Source organism: Ambystoma mexicanum, chromosome 1q (genome assembly GCF_040938575.1).
Source record: "Ambystoma mexicanum isolate Mex_15411 chromosome 1q, UKY_AmexF1_1, whole genome shotgun sequence".
In the NCBI taxonomy this organism is placed as follows: domain Eukaryota; kingdom Metazoa; phylum Chordata; class Amphibia; order Caudata; family Ambystomatidae; genus Ambystoma; species Ambystoma mexicanum.
This window is the reverse complement of record NC_090922.1, coordinates 800,666,867-800,682,148: the sequence shown is the minus strand read 5'-3', so window position 1 is coordinate 800,682,148 and position 15,282 is coordinate 800,666,867. Positions and strand designations below refer to the sequence as shown.

The 15,282-nt window shown below is 47.6% G+C and overlaps 1 protein-coding gene across 4 annotated transcripts in view; it reads right to left on the bottom strand.

The window, feature by feature from the left end:
* The window catches only part of NCF2 (neutrophil cytosolic factor 2), a 232,909-nt gene extending 218,304 nt beyond the window's left edge, over window positions 1-14,605 (bottom strand). For 3 of the 4 annotated variants that reach the window (XM_069641396.1, XM_069641397.1, XM_069641398.1), the window contains exon 1: window positions 14,054-14,586. In XM_069641396.1, the coding sequence (XP_069497497.1) occupies window positions 14,054-14,227 (174 nt within the window). In that variant the 5' untranslated portion in view covers window positions 14,228-14,586. Of the gene's footprint in view, window positions 1-14,053 lie in introns of all 4 variants that reach the window. The other variant, XM_069641395.1, reaches the window with a different exon arrangement.
* Between the last annotated feature and the right edge of the window lie 677 nt (window positions 14,606-15,282).

The following is a 15,282-nucleotide window of genomic DNA, read 5'->3' as shown; positions in this document are numbered from 1 at the left end:
AAGAAGTCCTTGGGATAAATCCCTGTCTGTCAAGTTAAATGTGTATTTAAGTATATGCTTGATATGTAAATCACACTATAAAAGCCGAGTTGTAGTGAATGGAGAAGTAGCCTTATAGTGGTTTCAAAGCATGATGCTTCAATATTAGATTATCTACTAGCCGCGAGCTACATACGTAATGCGCTTGTGTTCTCACTAGTAACATACAAAATCATAACCTGGGTTCCGGGAATATACATGCGCTTGCTTGAATCTTCTTACGTTACGAGCGATTTAAGACACCAGGTATACTTTATCAAGTGGCTTCGAATCTCATTGTATTTGCGGGCGGTTTGTATTGGCAGGGCGTGTGCTACAAGCTTCAAAGCATATTGCTCCGGTATTGAGTTATCTGCTAGCCGCGAGCTGCATGCAGAGTGCACATTTGTTTTGACTGATAGCATACAGTTTTCTCTAGTCACTTCGAATCTCCTTACGTTACAAGCGATTTGGAATGCCAGGAATGCTTAATCTAGTCGCTTCGAATCTCATTGTATTTACGGGCAGTTTGTATTGGCTGGACGTGCGCTACAAGCTTCAGCTTACCTTTGCAGAGTACAAGTTGACAGCTCCGTACGAATCTGTCCGCATTCGCGGAAAGGACCCAAAATGGCCGCTTAAGAGGTTGTTAATTTTGGTTGTCAACGCAACCACGAGAGTCATGCATTACAGAAAAACATGGGCGCCATCACAAAGAACTTCACAGAAACACTAATATTGTCCCAAATCCTATGAACCCGATCTTATAAGCAAATGAATGTCCGGGCTGGAATAGCATACGAAATAGTTAAAGTCCTGTAATTCTTCTAATCACTGGAATATTCTCACTCTCATTGAACACAGACAATGAGATGTCCTCCTTTCTTTGAACACGAACTGATACGTATAAGACCTATATCAGATATGAACCACTTGCCAACCAATATTCTAATCTTACTTTACTCCGCAGATTGATAGCAGAGACTAATATGACACAAACAATAACTGTATACGATTAATGGTGTGATTTTCTTGTTAATAACTATTGTTTCTATATGACATAAAGTTTTGCATAATCACTTTGAAGTGTATGAGAATATTCCAGTGATTAGAAGAATTACAGGACTTTAACTATTTCGTATGCTATTCCAGCCCGGACATTAATTTGCTTATAAGATCGGGTTCATAGTATTTGGGACACATGATTTGGGACAATATTAGTGTTTCTGTGAAGTTCTTTGTGTGATGATAAAATAGGCAACGGTTATCCATTTAGTATTTATCCCTGAGCTTTATTGATGCATTCACGAACATTTGGTATTATGTATCCTTGACACTAAAAGATGGCGCCCATGTTTTTCTGTAATGCATGACTCACGTGGTTGCGTTGACAACCAAAATTAACAATCTCTTAAGCGGCCATTTTGGGTCCTTTCCACGAACACGGACAGATTCGTACAGAGCTGTCAACTTGTACTCTGCAAAGGTAAACTGAAGCTTGTAGCGCATGTCCAGCCAATACAAACCGCCCGTAAATACAATGAGATTCGAAGCGACTAGATTAAGCATTCCTGGCATTTCAAATCGCTTGTAACGTAAGGAGATTCGAAGTGACTAGAGAAAACTGTATGCTATCAGTCAAAACAAATGCGCACTCCGCATGCAGCTCGCGGCTATCAGATAACTCAATACCGGAGCAATATGCTTTGAAGCTTGTAGCACACGCCCTGCCAATACAAACCGCCCGCAAATATAATGAGATTCGAAGCCACTTGATAAAGTATACCTGGTGTCTTAAATCGCTCGTAACGTAAGGAGATTCAAGCAAGCGCATTTATATTCCCGGAACCCAGGTTATGATTTTGTATGTTACTAGTGAGAACACACGCGCATTACGTATGAAGCTCGCTGCTAGTAGATAATCTAATATTGAAGCATCATGCTTTGAAACCACTATAAGGCTACTTCTCCATTGACTACAACTTGGCTTTCATAGTGTGATTTACATATCAAGCATATACTTAAATACACATTTAACTTGACAGGCAGGGATTTATCCCAAGGACTTCTTTTTTCAAGCTGAAAAGCAGAGTTCCACATTAACGAATCTATTAAATTGGGTAAGACTATTATTTGAATCAAAAGCAACTTTGTCTGTTTACTAATATTTACCCACATATCCTAAGACAAATGAATTTACGGCTTTCTCTTTTTTCTATTTTCTTTTTTCTTGTGGTTTTTGTTCTTCATTTGTCCCATCCTATCCCGTTTGTGTTTCCTGCACGCTCCTATTTCTTTTTATGATGGATTTTAGTATTATCTTTGATGTGTTTCTCACGTTACAAAAAATGGTACACTGTTGATCCCATGAATCCACCTCTATACCCCTCCCTTCATGTCTGTGCTACATCTGACACATGTATATAAAAAATATATATATATTTTTTTTTCATTAACTGTGACCAATTACAACTGTATGTTTTCAATTTTTCTAATATGCAAGCCCTGATTTGAAAAAGGCGGCGCAGTCCGTTGAAACACGTATAATCATATAGGGCCCCTATGCTCATCATTGTGGGCACTAATGCTTACTAAATACAGAAGCGGTTTTCTAAACATTCCAATTGAGTGGATTTCTTCTTTCTTTTTTTCTTATTATTGGCGCATGATTGAAAAGAGTGCAACTACTTTTTCCCATATCAGAAACGTATATAGGGCACGTTTCTCGCACTCCCCCTGCCCATGGGCTATCCAGAACGCTTTGTTCAATGTCCGCATTACTCTTTTGATGTCCCTGTTTGCTCTCGGCCACAGTGGTGTGATTATGCGGTGAGCAATCCCATGGTCGCGCAAGTATTCTGCAAACCCTCTTCCTTGAAAGGGAGGTCCGTTGTCGGAGTATATTTCCACTGGTAGTCCATGCGTGGCAAAGATCCTCTCCAGCACTGGGATTATGTCTTCTAGAGCTGTGGAGTCCACAAACTCGACCTCTGGGTACCTTGACCACTGATCGACAAGAACCACAAAATGGCTGTCTCGACAGGTCGACCCGAAGTCCATGTGTATCGTGCCCCATGGTACACCGCTCCTGTCCATGCATTCAATCCGGGGTTCTAGGCAGCGATGCCTGACACCACACACAGTTGTGGACAAACTCTTCTACCCACTCTTTTAGCCCCGGGAACCACACTTTCATGTAGAGCCGGGCCTTGGTCTTGGCAACACCCTGGTGACCTCTGTGTGCCATCTCTAATGCCTTGTCTACCAGGCTGGCGGGGACGACCAGTTTTGTGCCTCTTAGTACCAAACCATCGTCCATGAATGTGAGTGCCCCTCTCACTCTCCACAAACGCTTGAGCTTTGTTCTCACCTCTCCGGTCCGTGCCTCAAATTTCTCAAGGACTCTTCGCCATGCCCCTCTCATTCCATCCGTTTGGAGAATTCTGAAACACTTGTCATCGGCTGATGCCTTTCGAATGTCGTCGAGTGACATGAGGTTTGGGGCCATCGCCTCGGCAATGTTGTTTATGTATTCTGCCGTCTCCACCTCTTCCGTGTTCTCTTTCTTTGGGCTGGGGTGGCGTGACCGATAGTCAGCAGCATTGGAGGCCCCGGGGCGGAACGCGAGTTCCACATCGTATTTATTACTCGCCCAGACCCACGGGTATCACGGCGAAATTACAGACATGTTATCACTTATTTTACAATGTTACAGTTGCAGTCAAGAGTTCAAATAAAACATTTGGTACGTTTGCATTCAAATAATAACTTTCTTATAATATGTTACAATCTGTCAAAGGGGTGGTGATGGGATTAGCAGTGGTTATTTAATATTTGTTGAATAACCAGGTTTTCAATGCTTTTTTAAAACCTAATAAGGTATAGACTATTTCCTGCTTCCCATGGTCGTGGCACAGCTCCAAAATCAAGGAGCTGCAGTGTACACATATGATCAGAGACAACATCATTCTCAGTCTAGAGCTTGAGGGTGGTCCACCATTGGGGCAGTCTTCATTGGGGGATTTAGTGTGAAGTCCCACAATACAGGAATGAATAACCAACACATTTAAAATGTGGTTGCCATCCTTAGACAGCAGACCCCCTTTAATGAGCAGCACTTTGTGTCAGCCTCAGTTTTTGGTTGTGGTAACTAGGCAGCTTTGAAAAGGGTTTTTTCTTCGCTTCCCCCACCGCTGTTGTGCTCCGACTTTGTCCGCTTGCCTTTTTTTTATCCAACAAGAGCTTTTGTAATTTTTTTTCTTTTTGTATATTGGTTAAAAACAAGTTTCAACATTAACAATTTACAAAAAATGTGACTTGCTATTACAGTAGAACACAGATAAAAAAAATATGATCAAAGATCGTTAGTTATCACACTTAAAATACACATGTAAATATATCACTATGCAAAAATAGAAAGAAAAATAAAGCTTTTATAATTGCAGGCAGGATGAAGTGTTTTCTTCAAAAAAATGTTTATTATGCGGGGGATACCTCCCCTACCCCCGCTACCTTATCCTATCCCCTTACCCCACCCCCATCTATGTTTTAAAATGTACCCACTTACCCAACCAAATGTGAAGAAAAAAAAAGACTTCTGATTAGGAATTGGATTAAGTGAAATGTAGGTATCCCTTGTATTCCAGCCTTGCGATTGTCTTCTGTTCGCTACTTGGCGCTGGCTCCACTGGAGTTAGTGGGAACAGGGCACTTTGCTTACCAGTGCAGAGAAGCAATGGCCAACAGCGGGGCTCCTGATGTATTTCCCCAGTGATCCTTCTCTCAGCCCATTAGGATTGTCCAGGGGCATGGCAGACTTTCCCCAGGCAACGGTGTTACACCGCTGTCTGTCTCGTCCATACACCATCATGGGTTGTCAACTCACCAACCATGGCCTCTTCTTTTTTTTTGCCTGGCACCAATGTTTCCAATATCCCGGGACATGGGATCACTGGGTCAAGGTAGTTGGTGTCTATGGGTAGCCTTCACATAGGTATAGTGGAAGGGCCTATCAATTTTTTTGTTGAAAGGATTTGCGAGGCTCAGTGGGCCCCCGAGCAGCTGCGCCACGTTGGCAGTCTTATGACACAGCAACGTTCTCCTTTAAGTGTGGACATTAAATGTGTGCTTTGCAGTGTGCGCATTACAGGCTGCCTTTACCTGTGCCTTCCGGCCATCACCTCTCTCAGACCTCTGGTAGTATCCAGCAACGTTCTTATAACCTTGTTGCCTTTTCACTATGATTGTGTACATTAGCAGCTTGATGTCAAAGAGCGATTAATAGCTTTTCAAGGAACACTAGGGGCTCATGTTGGCCAAATGAGTAATTTGTCGGCGGAGGGCCATTACGTTTACACTGAAACGTAAATGGCTACCCGCCGCCAAATTTTCATCATTTCCACTGCAGGGTACATATGTAAAGGACAAAGGCTGGCATACAAGTTTGTATGCCACCTTTTCCCCTTCACATTTGCACTCTGCAGTGCAAAGTGAGTAAACTATGCCTGGCATGCTTGCATGTCAGGCAGCGTTTACTTTTGTTTGTTAGCGCCGCTTGCCATGTTTGTGTAGCCCGTGGCCAAAAGGGTCCCGGATAGTGTGGTGGCATGCTTGCCTCTGAGGGAATACCTAGTAATAACGACACAGAGACCAGGGTAATAAAGGGTTTTATTTAAAGTGTAGTGTGTTTTATTTATTTATATGTTCTGTGTGTGTGTTTTGGAAGAAACTATCCAGCCCAAACTGTTCAGAGTGAAAAAAGAGAAAAAAAAGGAATAGAACTCCCCTGCCCAGGAATGGGATGGGCAGGGGAGAGAAAAGAATCCAAAGAGGATTTGAAAAAAAAGAGTTTTAAAGAAAAAGGAGAGGGAGAAGAGAAAGAGACTTACCTGGGTGGGTCGCTGCCTCGAGCAGCCCCCCCAGGGCTTAATCCCATATATGTTGCCAAGTGGTGCATGGGAAGTTCCCCCAGAGACCGATTCATGGGGGACCGAGCTGCTGGTGTTAAGGGCAGCCTGGCCACCCCAGGGCCGTGGTGGATGTTGGCCCGTCACAGGGCCACTCTGGAGAATGGGCCCAGCAGCATGCAGGACCCAGGCAGCATGACGGGTGCTGCCTGGCCCATGAAGCGCAGCCCAGACCGCGTATGGGGGATGGCCCATAACAGGCTGCCCAGCCGTAACCCCAAAGTCCCAGCGAGGCGGGCTCTTCAAAAAAGACATCCCGTGCTGGGTATTCTAGGTGCAGCCCGGGAGGTGAATAGGGAGAAGAAGCAAAGCCCTGAGTTGGCGTCGTCGTCCAACCCGGTGAAGATGAGGAGGTAGGAGGAAGTTCCGGCTGCTCCGCTGAGCAGCCTGGGCGAAGAAAGCCCCAGGCCGCCCAGCTGAGGCGTCCGGGTGAAGGCAGCAGCCCGCCCCCTGTGTCTCGCCACGAATTGCACACATGGCAGGCCAGAAGCCTGCTGGTACGGTGGTGAGGTCGGAGTTGTCATCAGGATGCTGCCTGAACCAAGATGGCTGCAGGGAGCGGGCAGTGAGCGTGGCAGCATCTCCATGACAATGGGGACGCTGCTGAAGTCAAAATGGCACCACGGATGCGGCAGTGATGTCGGGTGGCCCCCAGCCAATAGGGCCCACCAAGAATATAAAACAATGCCACAGGCACTGCGGTGATGTCAGGTGAGCCCCCCAGTCAACAGGGCCCACCCTGAATATATAAATAATGAAGCGGGTGCTACAGTGAGCGCGGGTGGGTCCCCAGCCAACGGGGCCTACCCTGAAGACCATAAAGGATTGTGGAGCTGGCAGTGAGAGCTGGCGGACCCCCACTCATGCAGGGGGCTGCCCAGGACTTTACATGGCAAGCAGTCTGTGCATTGATCTTGGCGCAGCCTAACTGGGGCCTACACCGTCAAGGAGGACAAGTGAAGGGCTGCCAAAGCCCTATTGGACATGTACCACAATGGAAGAAGGGAAAGGACTGCCAAAGTCCATCTAAAGGAGAGGGTCCCCGGGCCCCATCATTTGGTCATCCAGGGAAAGGCCTTGCTCAGCCAAGCAGCCAGCAACCAGCAAGGTCAACAGCAGCCAACAATGTCAGCCGGGCAGCGTCACTGCGAGCACTGAGGCTGCACCACAAGGAAGGACAGACCTCAGGTACTGTGAGGGGGTGACTGACTACAGCAGTTGGAGGTAGGAGGTAGTGTAGAACAGTGAGTAGCGTAGAGTTTGGTGTAAGTGTTAGGGATAATGTTAAGTAGGGTTAATAGCTAAGTAGGGTGTTATATAGGAATGGCCATTATTTAAAGAAGGGGTAGAGGGGAGGTACTCTGGCATGAGGTAGTGGGATAATGTGTGGCGGCCTGCCTCAGGCCGCCTAGCAAGATGTGATCACCCACAGAGGCCATCCTCTGGCCTCAGACTCCATGTGGGTGGCACCTAAGTTAGGTAAGGGCTCTGTGCATCAGGCTCACCCTAAGGATCCCTGCGAGCCCTCTAAGGAAGAGTGAGGTGACGTGATAGGCCCCCACATCTAATTGGAGCTCACGTCAGGGGAATCCTAGGGAAATGAATGAGAATCACATGTATAAATGTTGTTATTAAAAGAAGAGGGTTTCCCATTGGGCACCGTAGCAAATTCACTCGGGTGTCTGTGTCCCTTAGTGATCTAAAAACTCAGGGTGTGGCCCAACTCCTGCAAGCAGCAATTTTATTTCTCGCAGGTGCAGTGCCCTTCCCTACCCAGCGGGCTGAGGGGTGGGAGTGGTGCATGTGAGTATCCAGCATTGCAAGAGTGGGGGAGGAGCCACCACAAAAGTCCTGCTACTTTCCCCCCCAAATGCACCTTGGAAAATTAATGTAAACTGACACAATTGTTCCTGCCCCCCTATGATGACTTGAGGCCGTACCCTCTCCCTGCAAAATTCGGAGAAGAGTGGGTCATGGTGAGCCGTGTGTTCTTGCTCTGCATCTGGCTCTGCCCCTTATTGGGCCTGCAGTGCAGTCAAAGGCCTGGAGTGGGACACCGAGCCTGCTCCTGCTATGCCCCCATTGTGCATGGAAAGTGTAGAGCAGGAGCATACGGTCACGCTGCTGTCTGTGTCCTGCTCCAGACCGCATTTTCTACATGCAGCCAGGCCCAGGCAGCCAGGCCAAGCAGGAACACACAGCAACACTGCTGGCCCTGTCAGAATGAGCTGTCGCCTGTCTCCCCTCCCCTTCCAATCACTCCCCTAGCATGCAAGTACTAAACCCACAATCACAATTTAAATTGCCTAAAAATGTATGCATTTGAATGCAGGTGATGACAGTGAAAGGCTTTATGTTAGTAATTGCAGGGTCTTTGTCAACAGTGAAGCCCAGGCACTGTTTTATGTTCTGTCCGGCCACGGCTCTGTAGGTCCAGCCAGGTCGTGGCAACATAGCCCAAAATTTCAGCGGGGTGGCTAGAGCCCGATCAGCTCAAAGGTTTTGCGCCACTGGAGCACACAGCACTGTCTCGTGTCCGTGCCCCGGTCCGCTCCAGGCTGCACCTGCTGCAGTGGCTCAGAGCACGGTAGGACAGGGACACCTTATTTCTGTGTGCTCCTGCTCGGCACCCTCATTGTTCCGCCAGCGGGACACTTTCCCGTTCGGCACCCTCACTGTCCCTCTGAAAATGTCCCTGTCTGACTCTTGAAAGGGCCACTAGGGGAGCAAGCTGCAACCCCTGCCCCCCCTGGGGTAGTGGTAACCATGGGAACTGTCCCTGCTCTGGGGAAGGGAAGAGTACACTGTTGATGGACCAGGGCTGCGAAACAGGGGCTACACTCGCATTGCAAGTGGCGCTCGCAATTGAAATGAGACCCTCCCTTAGATGCGCACATGGTAAGAGGTGTTCCCAATTGAAATTAAATCCTCCCTGACATGCTTGTATACCGGGGAGGGTTTCATTTCTTTTGTACACGCTCCCTGACATGCTCGCATGGCAGGGAGCGTGCACAATGAATCTTTATGGGATCCGGCCTGCTTTATGCTGGTGTATAAATGATGCAGAGCCCATAGGGGATCACTAGCATCTGCGTCGGCATGAAAATTCTTGCTGACGCAGATGCTGGAGCATTTGTATAATGGAGATGAAGGAGGTGGCGGAAACGCAAGATGCGTTCTGCCCCTCCTCTCCGCCATACAAATGTTTGAATATGAGCTGTAATGTAAATGAATGGTGTAAAAGCCTTATGCAAGGCTTTTAGGCCATTCATTGCAGCTATGTGCTCATGGAACATGAGCTCCTTAGTGTTTCAGCTGCCTGCTGAGTTTACAAATTCAGTATGGGCTGACGCAAGCCGTTAGGGCACAGCACTTTAGCTTGTACTTAAGCCGGGTGAAGGAGGTTTGTGTTGTGACTGATTCCACTTAAATAACACATTGATTATACTCATAGCAGGACCATAACTCTCTTAACAGTAAGCCCAATTTCTGTTCATGACTGGCTGGGGACCTGGGGGTGAGACTACCTCTCTGCTCCGTGTTTCCAGCCCTTCCTCGCAGCGGCCTCGCCGGTGCCACCACTCTTCTCGCGCGATCGAGCCTATCCCGAGATCTTGTGAGTTTTTGCATGCTCCACATCCCTCCTTTTCTTGAGAACTGCTACTAGGATCATCCCATAATGAGGTCATTGCACCTAGCTGGCTTTCTTCTCCTTCTGCCTGACTGAGTGTACTTCGTACTGTCCGGCAGCTACGCCTCTTCGTCTTCCTCTTCTCATTTCTCCACAGACATTTGTTTGTGTTTTCCTGGAGACAGGCTTGAGTCAAATTTTCTTTGACTCCTCTCGTGGTATGTTCTAGTTCTTCCTCATTACTGGTTTATAGTCATTCTCTCTCCATAGCCCTCACTGGGCTTTTCAATCCCACTGTTTCATTTTCCTGCATCCCTGGAGGCTTCTTCGCATACACTGCTACTCTTTCTTAGTTCCACCATTTTCCATCTTGGAGCAGACAGGATTTGTCCCTTTTCCCACAATTCTCAGTGGTTGGTTGAACCTGGATCCAGTGGCTCTGTTTTTGTGGGGCAGTTTAATCTTTCCTGTGTCACCTCCTTCTACTCTTGTCCTTTGCACACCCCTGCAATGGTCATACCAGGTTTTCCTGCAACTTCTGTATCCTCCACACCTCCTCTCTCATGCATGTGAGCATCTTCTCTTTCCCTGGGTAGCCTTGGAGTAACTAGCACTGCCTTTCTTCTGCTTAACATGTGAAAAGGAGATACTTCTGTGGTGCATTGGGATTCAACCTATGCAGTGGGATTGCTTCCATGACCGTGTCATATGGGTCCATACCAGTGGCTGAATCTAATCGGATTGTTCCTTTTATGAAACTATTGTCACTCTTGATCAAACCAGTGGCCTGGGGGTGGCACATGGCTGCGTTTGTTTAAATATGTTGATTTAAGAGGATGTGGGCGACACGCCATTGTCATTGTTGCCATTTCTCTGAGCAACATCTCTCTTTGGAACAGCATTTTGAGAGCTTTGATGTCTGTTTCCGTGGTGATGTCTTGTGGGAACATGGCTTCTAACGAGACATCACCATGTCCATTTGGATAAATAATCTACCACCACAATTCCATATCTGTGCACTGGTTGCATAGCCTCTAATATGCCAACAAAGTCAAGTCCAACCATTTCCCATACGCTTATGGTATTAATGGTGCTGGAGCATTTGTAATCCTTTGTCGCTATTGATACATTCAAACCATCATCCATGCAGTGCCACTAATATGACACTCTGACCTTCCCCCTTGTATTGTTTGTACCAAAGTGATCAGAATGGGCCCTTTTAATTAGTGTCTGTCTCATGGTCTGGGGCAGAATTACTTTACTGTTGCGAAACAGTAGTCTGTTTTCAAAATATAGTTCCTTCATTTCCTCCTAGATCAGTTGCAAGCTTTCAGGTGCAGCCCTCTCATTGGGCCACCCTTTCATCATCCAGCCTATTCATTTGGATATAGCCACACCCTGGGCCATTTCCTTGGCCCAATGAAGTGTGCTCATTTCAAGGAATGATTTACCTCCTACGCCCTTTATGGGGGCCACCACACATTAAACTTTCAAAAATGTTTTCTCCTTGCTGAACCACTGGCAATCTTGACATGCGACCCATGTGGGAGTTCTCCCAACCTGGTATATGCGTTTTGTCCAACGTATATGCAGTTTAACTGCAATGCATGCCGGTTTCAGAGATCTTGGTACCTCCAGGGCTCATTTGCGTTAATGGCTTAGGCTCCATTTCCACTTAAAACTTTGTGCCCCACAGATACGTGTGAAAATATTCTACAGCCCAGGACATCCCCTTCTCAATGGTGGAGTAGTATTTTTGTGACTGGGATAGTGTTTTGGATGCAAAGGCAACAACATATTCTGCATTTCCTGGTTTCTGTGTTAAGGTGGCTCATATATCATATGCACAGACATCATTCATGGTGTATGTTTTCCACTGTGGGGAAAAAATGCTTCAAGCACAGCACTTCTTGTGTTATCCTCTTTTCTTCCTTAAATTGTACATTTTGGGCATCCGTCCATCAATAACCCAGGCCTTTCATTAACAAGGTTATCATGTGCGTGGTGACTCCCGAGAGTTGTGGTACAAACTTAAAATAATATTCAGCCAAGCCCAAAAATGATTGCAGTTCATATTTGGTTTTTGGTGCAAATCACTTTTCATCCTTGTGACTTATTTTCCTTAACTATCTGTAGAGAAAGTGTCACTTATATGGGCATATCATGGATAATGTTAATAAATAAATAATTATAATATTAACCATTTATATAACTCGTACTGGTGGGGAGGTTGGAATGCCAAGTGAGGGTGTTGTGTTTGGAGGAGGACTGGGTAGACCAGGTGCCAGGTATGGGTTTTGTGTTGTGGGCAGGAAGCCAGGTATGGGTATTTTGCTGTGCCAGCTCAGGTTTTGCTGTGAGATCCAAGCCAGACCCCCTGGCACAACAATGGCTCAGCTCTACCAATGTATTCTCTCGCTTTGCCAACTCTCTAAAATTGAAGATGGCATTAGATATGGGATGAGATGTAGCCTGCTGTCAGACTGCAAAATGGGACATTTGGAAATCTGGGCTCAACTCACATTTCACCAATTATATTATCTTGGTGAAATCATTTTAATGTTTGGTATGCTGGACTTTCCTGGGGTCCACGCCTCTAAGAAACCAAAAATATAACTAAAGGATATGTTGCATAAAAGGAACGTAATGCCAATAATATCTACTATATATACCTAAGTATGTGCTAGAGGACAGGTTGGTATTGAGTTCACTTGTTCTGGTAATTGTGGCAAGGGCCACTGCACTATGGGCCAGAAAATTACACTTGGCTCCCACGCTAAATGTAGACGGTATTCACCAGCTTCTGGCCCTATGCCCATCTTTCTCGCTGGTTCAGAGCAGTCTGTTCCTTTGATGTACCTGTCTGTCAGTCTATGTCTGGTTCTCTCTGCCATTATTTGCACATCTCCACCGCTTAGCCTGGTGAACCCTCCATCTATAATTCCTGTCTGTATTTTGGACCTGTTCTCTTAGCCCAGTGCAGTCCTTAACAATTATGGAATTTTGTACCTGGCCTCTCTCTTTATACACCCCCCTGTGCAGTGCCATCTCTGGTCTCCTCTCTGTGTCTCCCTCACCCCAGAGCAGCCCATACCTTGGATTTCTCCACTCGTTGCTTTATTTCTGTATCAATCTTAGTCTGATGGAGTCTGTGGGCCTCATTACGTGATTGCCGGAAAACCCAACAGTAGGCAGCCTGGGATGTCAGGCGGCGGGAACTGTAACTCCCCATGCCCGTGGAGTCCAACAGGACTCCACGGGAATGGGGCCACAGAAACACTGGCACCGATGCTAATCGTGCCAGTGCTGCCATGAAAACCATGCATGCAGGGCCCTGTGCTCCATCATCCCCTGCAGGCATTCTTGTAGTCTGGCGGTCCAGAAAGGGCGCCGGTAAGTTGCTACCAGTGCCCTTATTTCTGGACCTACCAAACTTGTAATGAAGCCCTGTATCTCTAATGCCCTTCAGTGCGTAGCATGTCCCTCGTCTCTCTATGTAGAGCCGTTGCTATGGGGACTGAGGAGGCTATAGCCCATGGTGTTTCGTGTGTAGCCATGGTTAGAATCTCAGTGGCTACAACCAAAAGGCTAGCTATCCCCGTGTCCCGACATTCCTGACATTAGCGTAGCCCCGGATCTTTTCCAGACCTAGAACCAACCCTGTGTCTATGTCCCCTGTCACAGTCTGCACCAATCGTGCCCCTGTCTCTGGCTCTCTGTGTGGTCTTCTTCAGCTCAGTGCACTCTCCACATCACCCAAGAGAAAGATGTTCCTGTCTATGGTGCAGTCGTACTTATGATGCCCCTGTCTGTGCCTCTTGCCTGTTCTCCCTCCCTGGCCTCCCCCATCCCTGCGCTCTCTGTATCTACAGCGGGATTAATTGGATTTATTGTTGGTGTTTTATAAAGCGTCACCATGTATGACACAGGGTACTTTGTAGCCCTGAGGCTCCTGTCTGTGTCTCGGTCCTCACTCTGGCCTGCCTTATTCTGGTGCAGTCTGTACCTGTGATGCCTCTGAGTCTATGGTCCTCAGTCTAGTCTCCCTCTGTCTCTTTCTCTGTATGTCTCAGTTTGGCACAGTCTTTATCCACTGCTCTGGTTCTCGTTCTCGCTCTCTCTTTCTCTCTCTTTCTCTCTCTCTCTCTCTCTCTCTCTCTTTCTCTCCCTCTCTCTTTCTCTCCCTCTCTCTCTTTATATCTCTCTTTTTCCCCTCTCACTCTCTCTCTCTTTCTCTATCTTTCTCTCTTTCCCCCTCTCTCTTTCGCTCTCTCCCTCTCTCTTTCTCTCTCGTTCCCTCTCTCTCTCTCTCTCTCTCTCTCTCTCTCCCTTTCTCCCCCCCACCCTCTCTCACTCTCCCCCCTCTCTCACACTCTCTCCCGCAGGCTGCATTCTAATTTCCCGGGGTGAAAGGCAGTTGTAGTACGAGTGCACTCACCTCCTCGGCCAGGTTCCGGTCCTGTAGGATCTGGTATATACATCCGATATTAAAGAATATTTTCGATTGGGGATCTTGCACGGAAGAGAAAGCATCCAGCGCCTTGGTCCAGTCTTTCTTGTCGGCTGCGGACACCCCCTCGTCCCACAGCCGGATGGTATCAGCCAGAGACATGGCTCAAAGGATACCTCGTGAGTCCTGAGGGTTTCCCTCCCAAAGGCAGGTCTCGGTTGCTCCTCAGGCCCTAACTTTCAGCGGGGGGCCTCCCAGGTCTTGCACACAATGGCTCCTCTGCGGCCACCGTCCCCCTGCCGTCTGTGAAGGCTGGTCTTTGTGGCGACAGAGGCTTCCCTTCTCTAGGCAGTCTCGGTGGCTGCCCTGGACTTGCCCCTTTAAGGGGGAGCTTGGTGGGTCACCTTGGCCTCCCTCTTGCCCGAAAGCGGGTCTTTCTTAAAGTCTGGGGTGCCTTGTGGGCGCCCTGTCGCGTGCCTCACTTCAGTCTTTAGGGGCCCTGCAGTTGGATGTGACCGGCTCTGCCTGCAGAGAGGAAGTGAGGGTGACAGCAGCAGAAGAGGGAGATGATTTCCCTAAGCGGGCGCCCTTCCGAAATCCCCCTCCCTCCCTGCCTGGCAGGTTTCCACCCACGGCCCATGCTGCCCACGGCCCTTCCTCTTTTCCTCGGCTCACCGCACTTCTACGAAACCCCGTGCTTATTCTTTGTTCACGTCACGCCTTGCTGTGTTCGTGGTCGGGACACGTGTTGCTCTGTTAACGAATTTATTACCCCTGCGGAAACACCGCGTTACTCCTGGACCCTCGGATTACGCAATGACAACCCTGGTTTTCTCCTCATAATCATGGAACTTCTATTAAACGTCTGGGACAGGGAGGTTTCCCAGTTTAATCTTAAGTACAGACAGCCATTTTCATGTAAAACTCCTTTCCCCCCTTCTAGGAGACGAGTTACACATGAGCCTCTAGGCCTTCTTACCCCCATCACTGTCAGAGCATACTAGAGACACAGGGTCAAAAATAGATTTGGGTCCCAGAGAGGGGCAGGCTGTGGCCGTTGCAAAACGGGCGGAAAATACACTCGAGGATTATGAAACTCCATCTTTAGAGCCGTGGAATTCCTCTCAACCTGCAGACTCTCCTGGGAGGGTGATGGTTCGTTCGGGATCCCATTTAAGTCAATGGAGATGGTTTGTTTTCGGAGGTTTAGTTTGGGA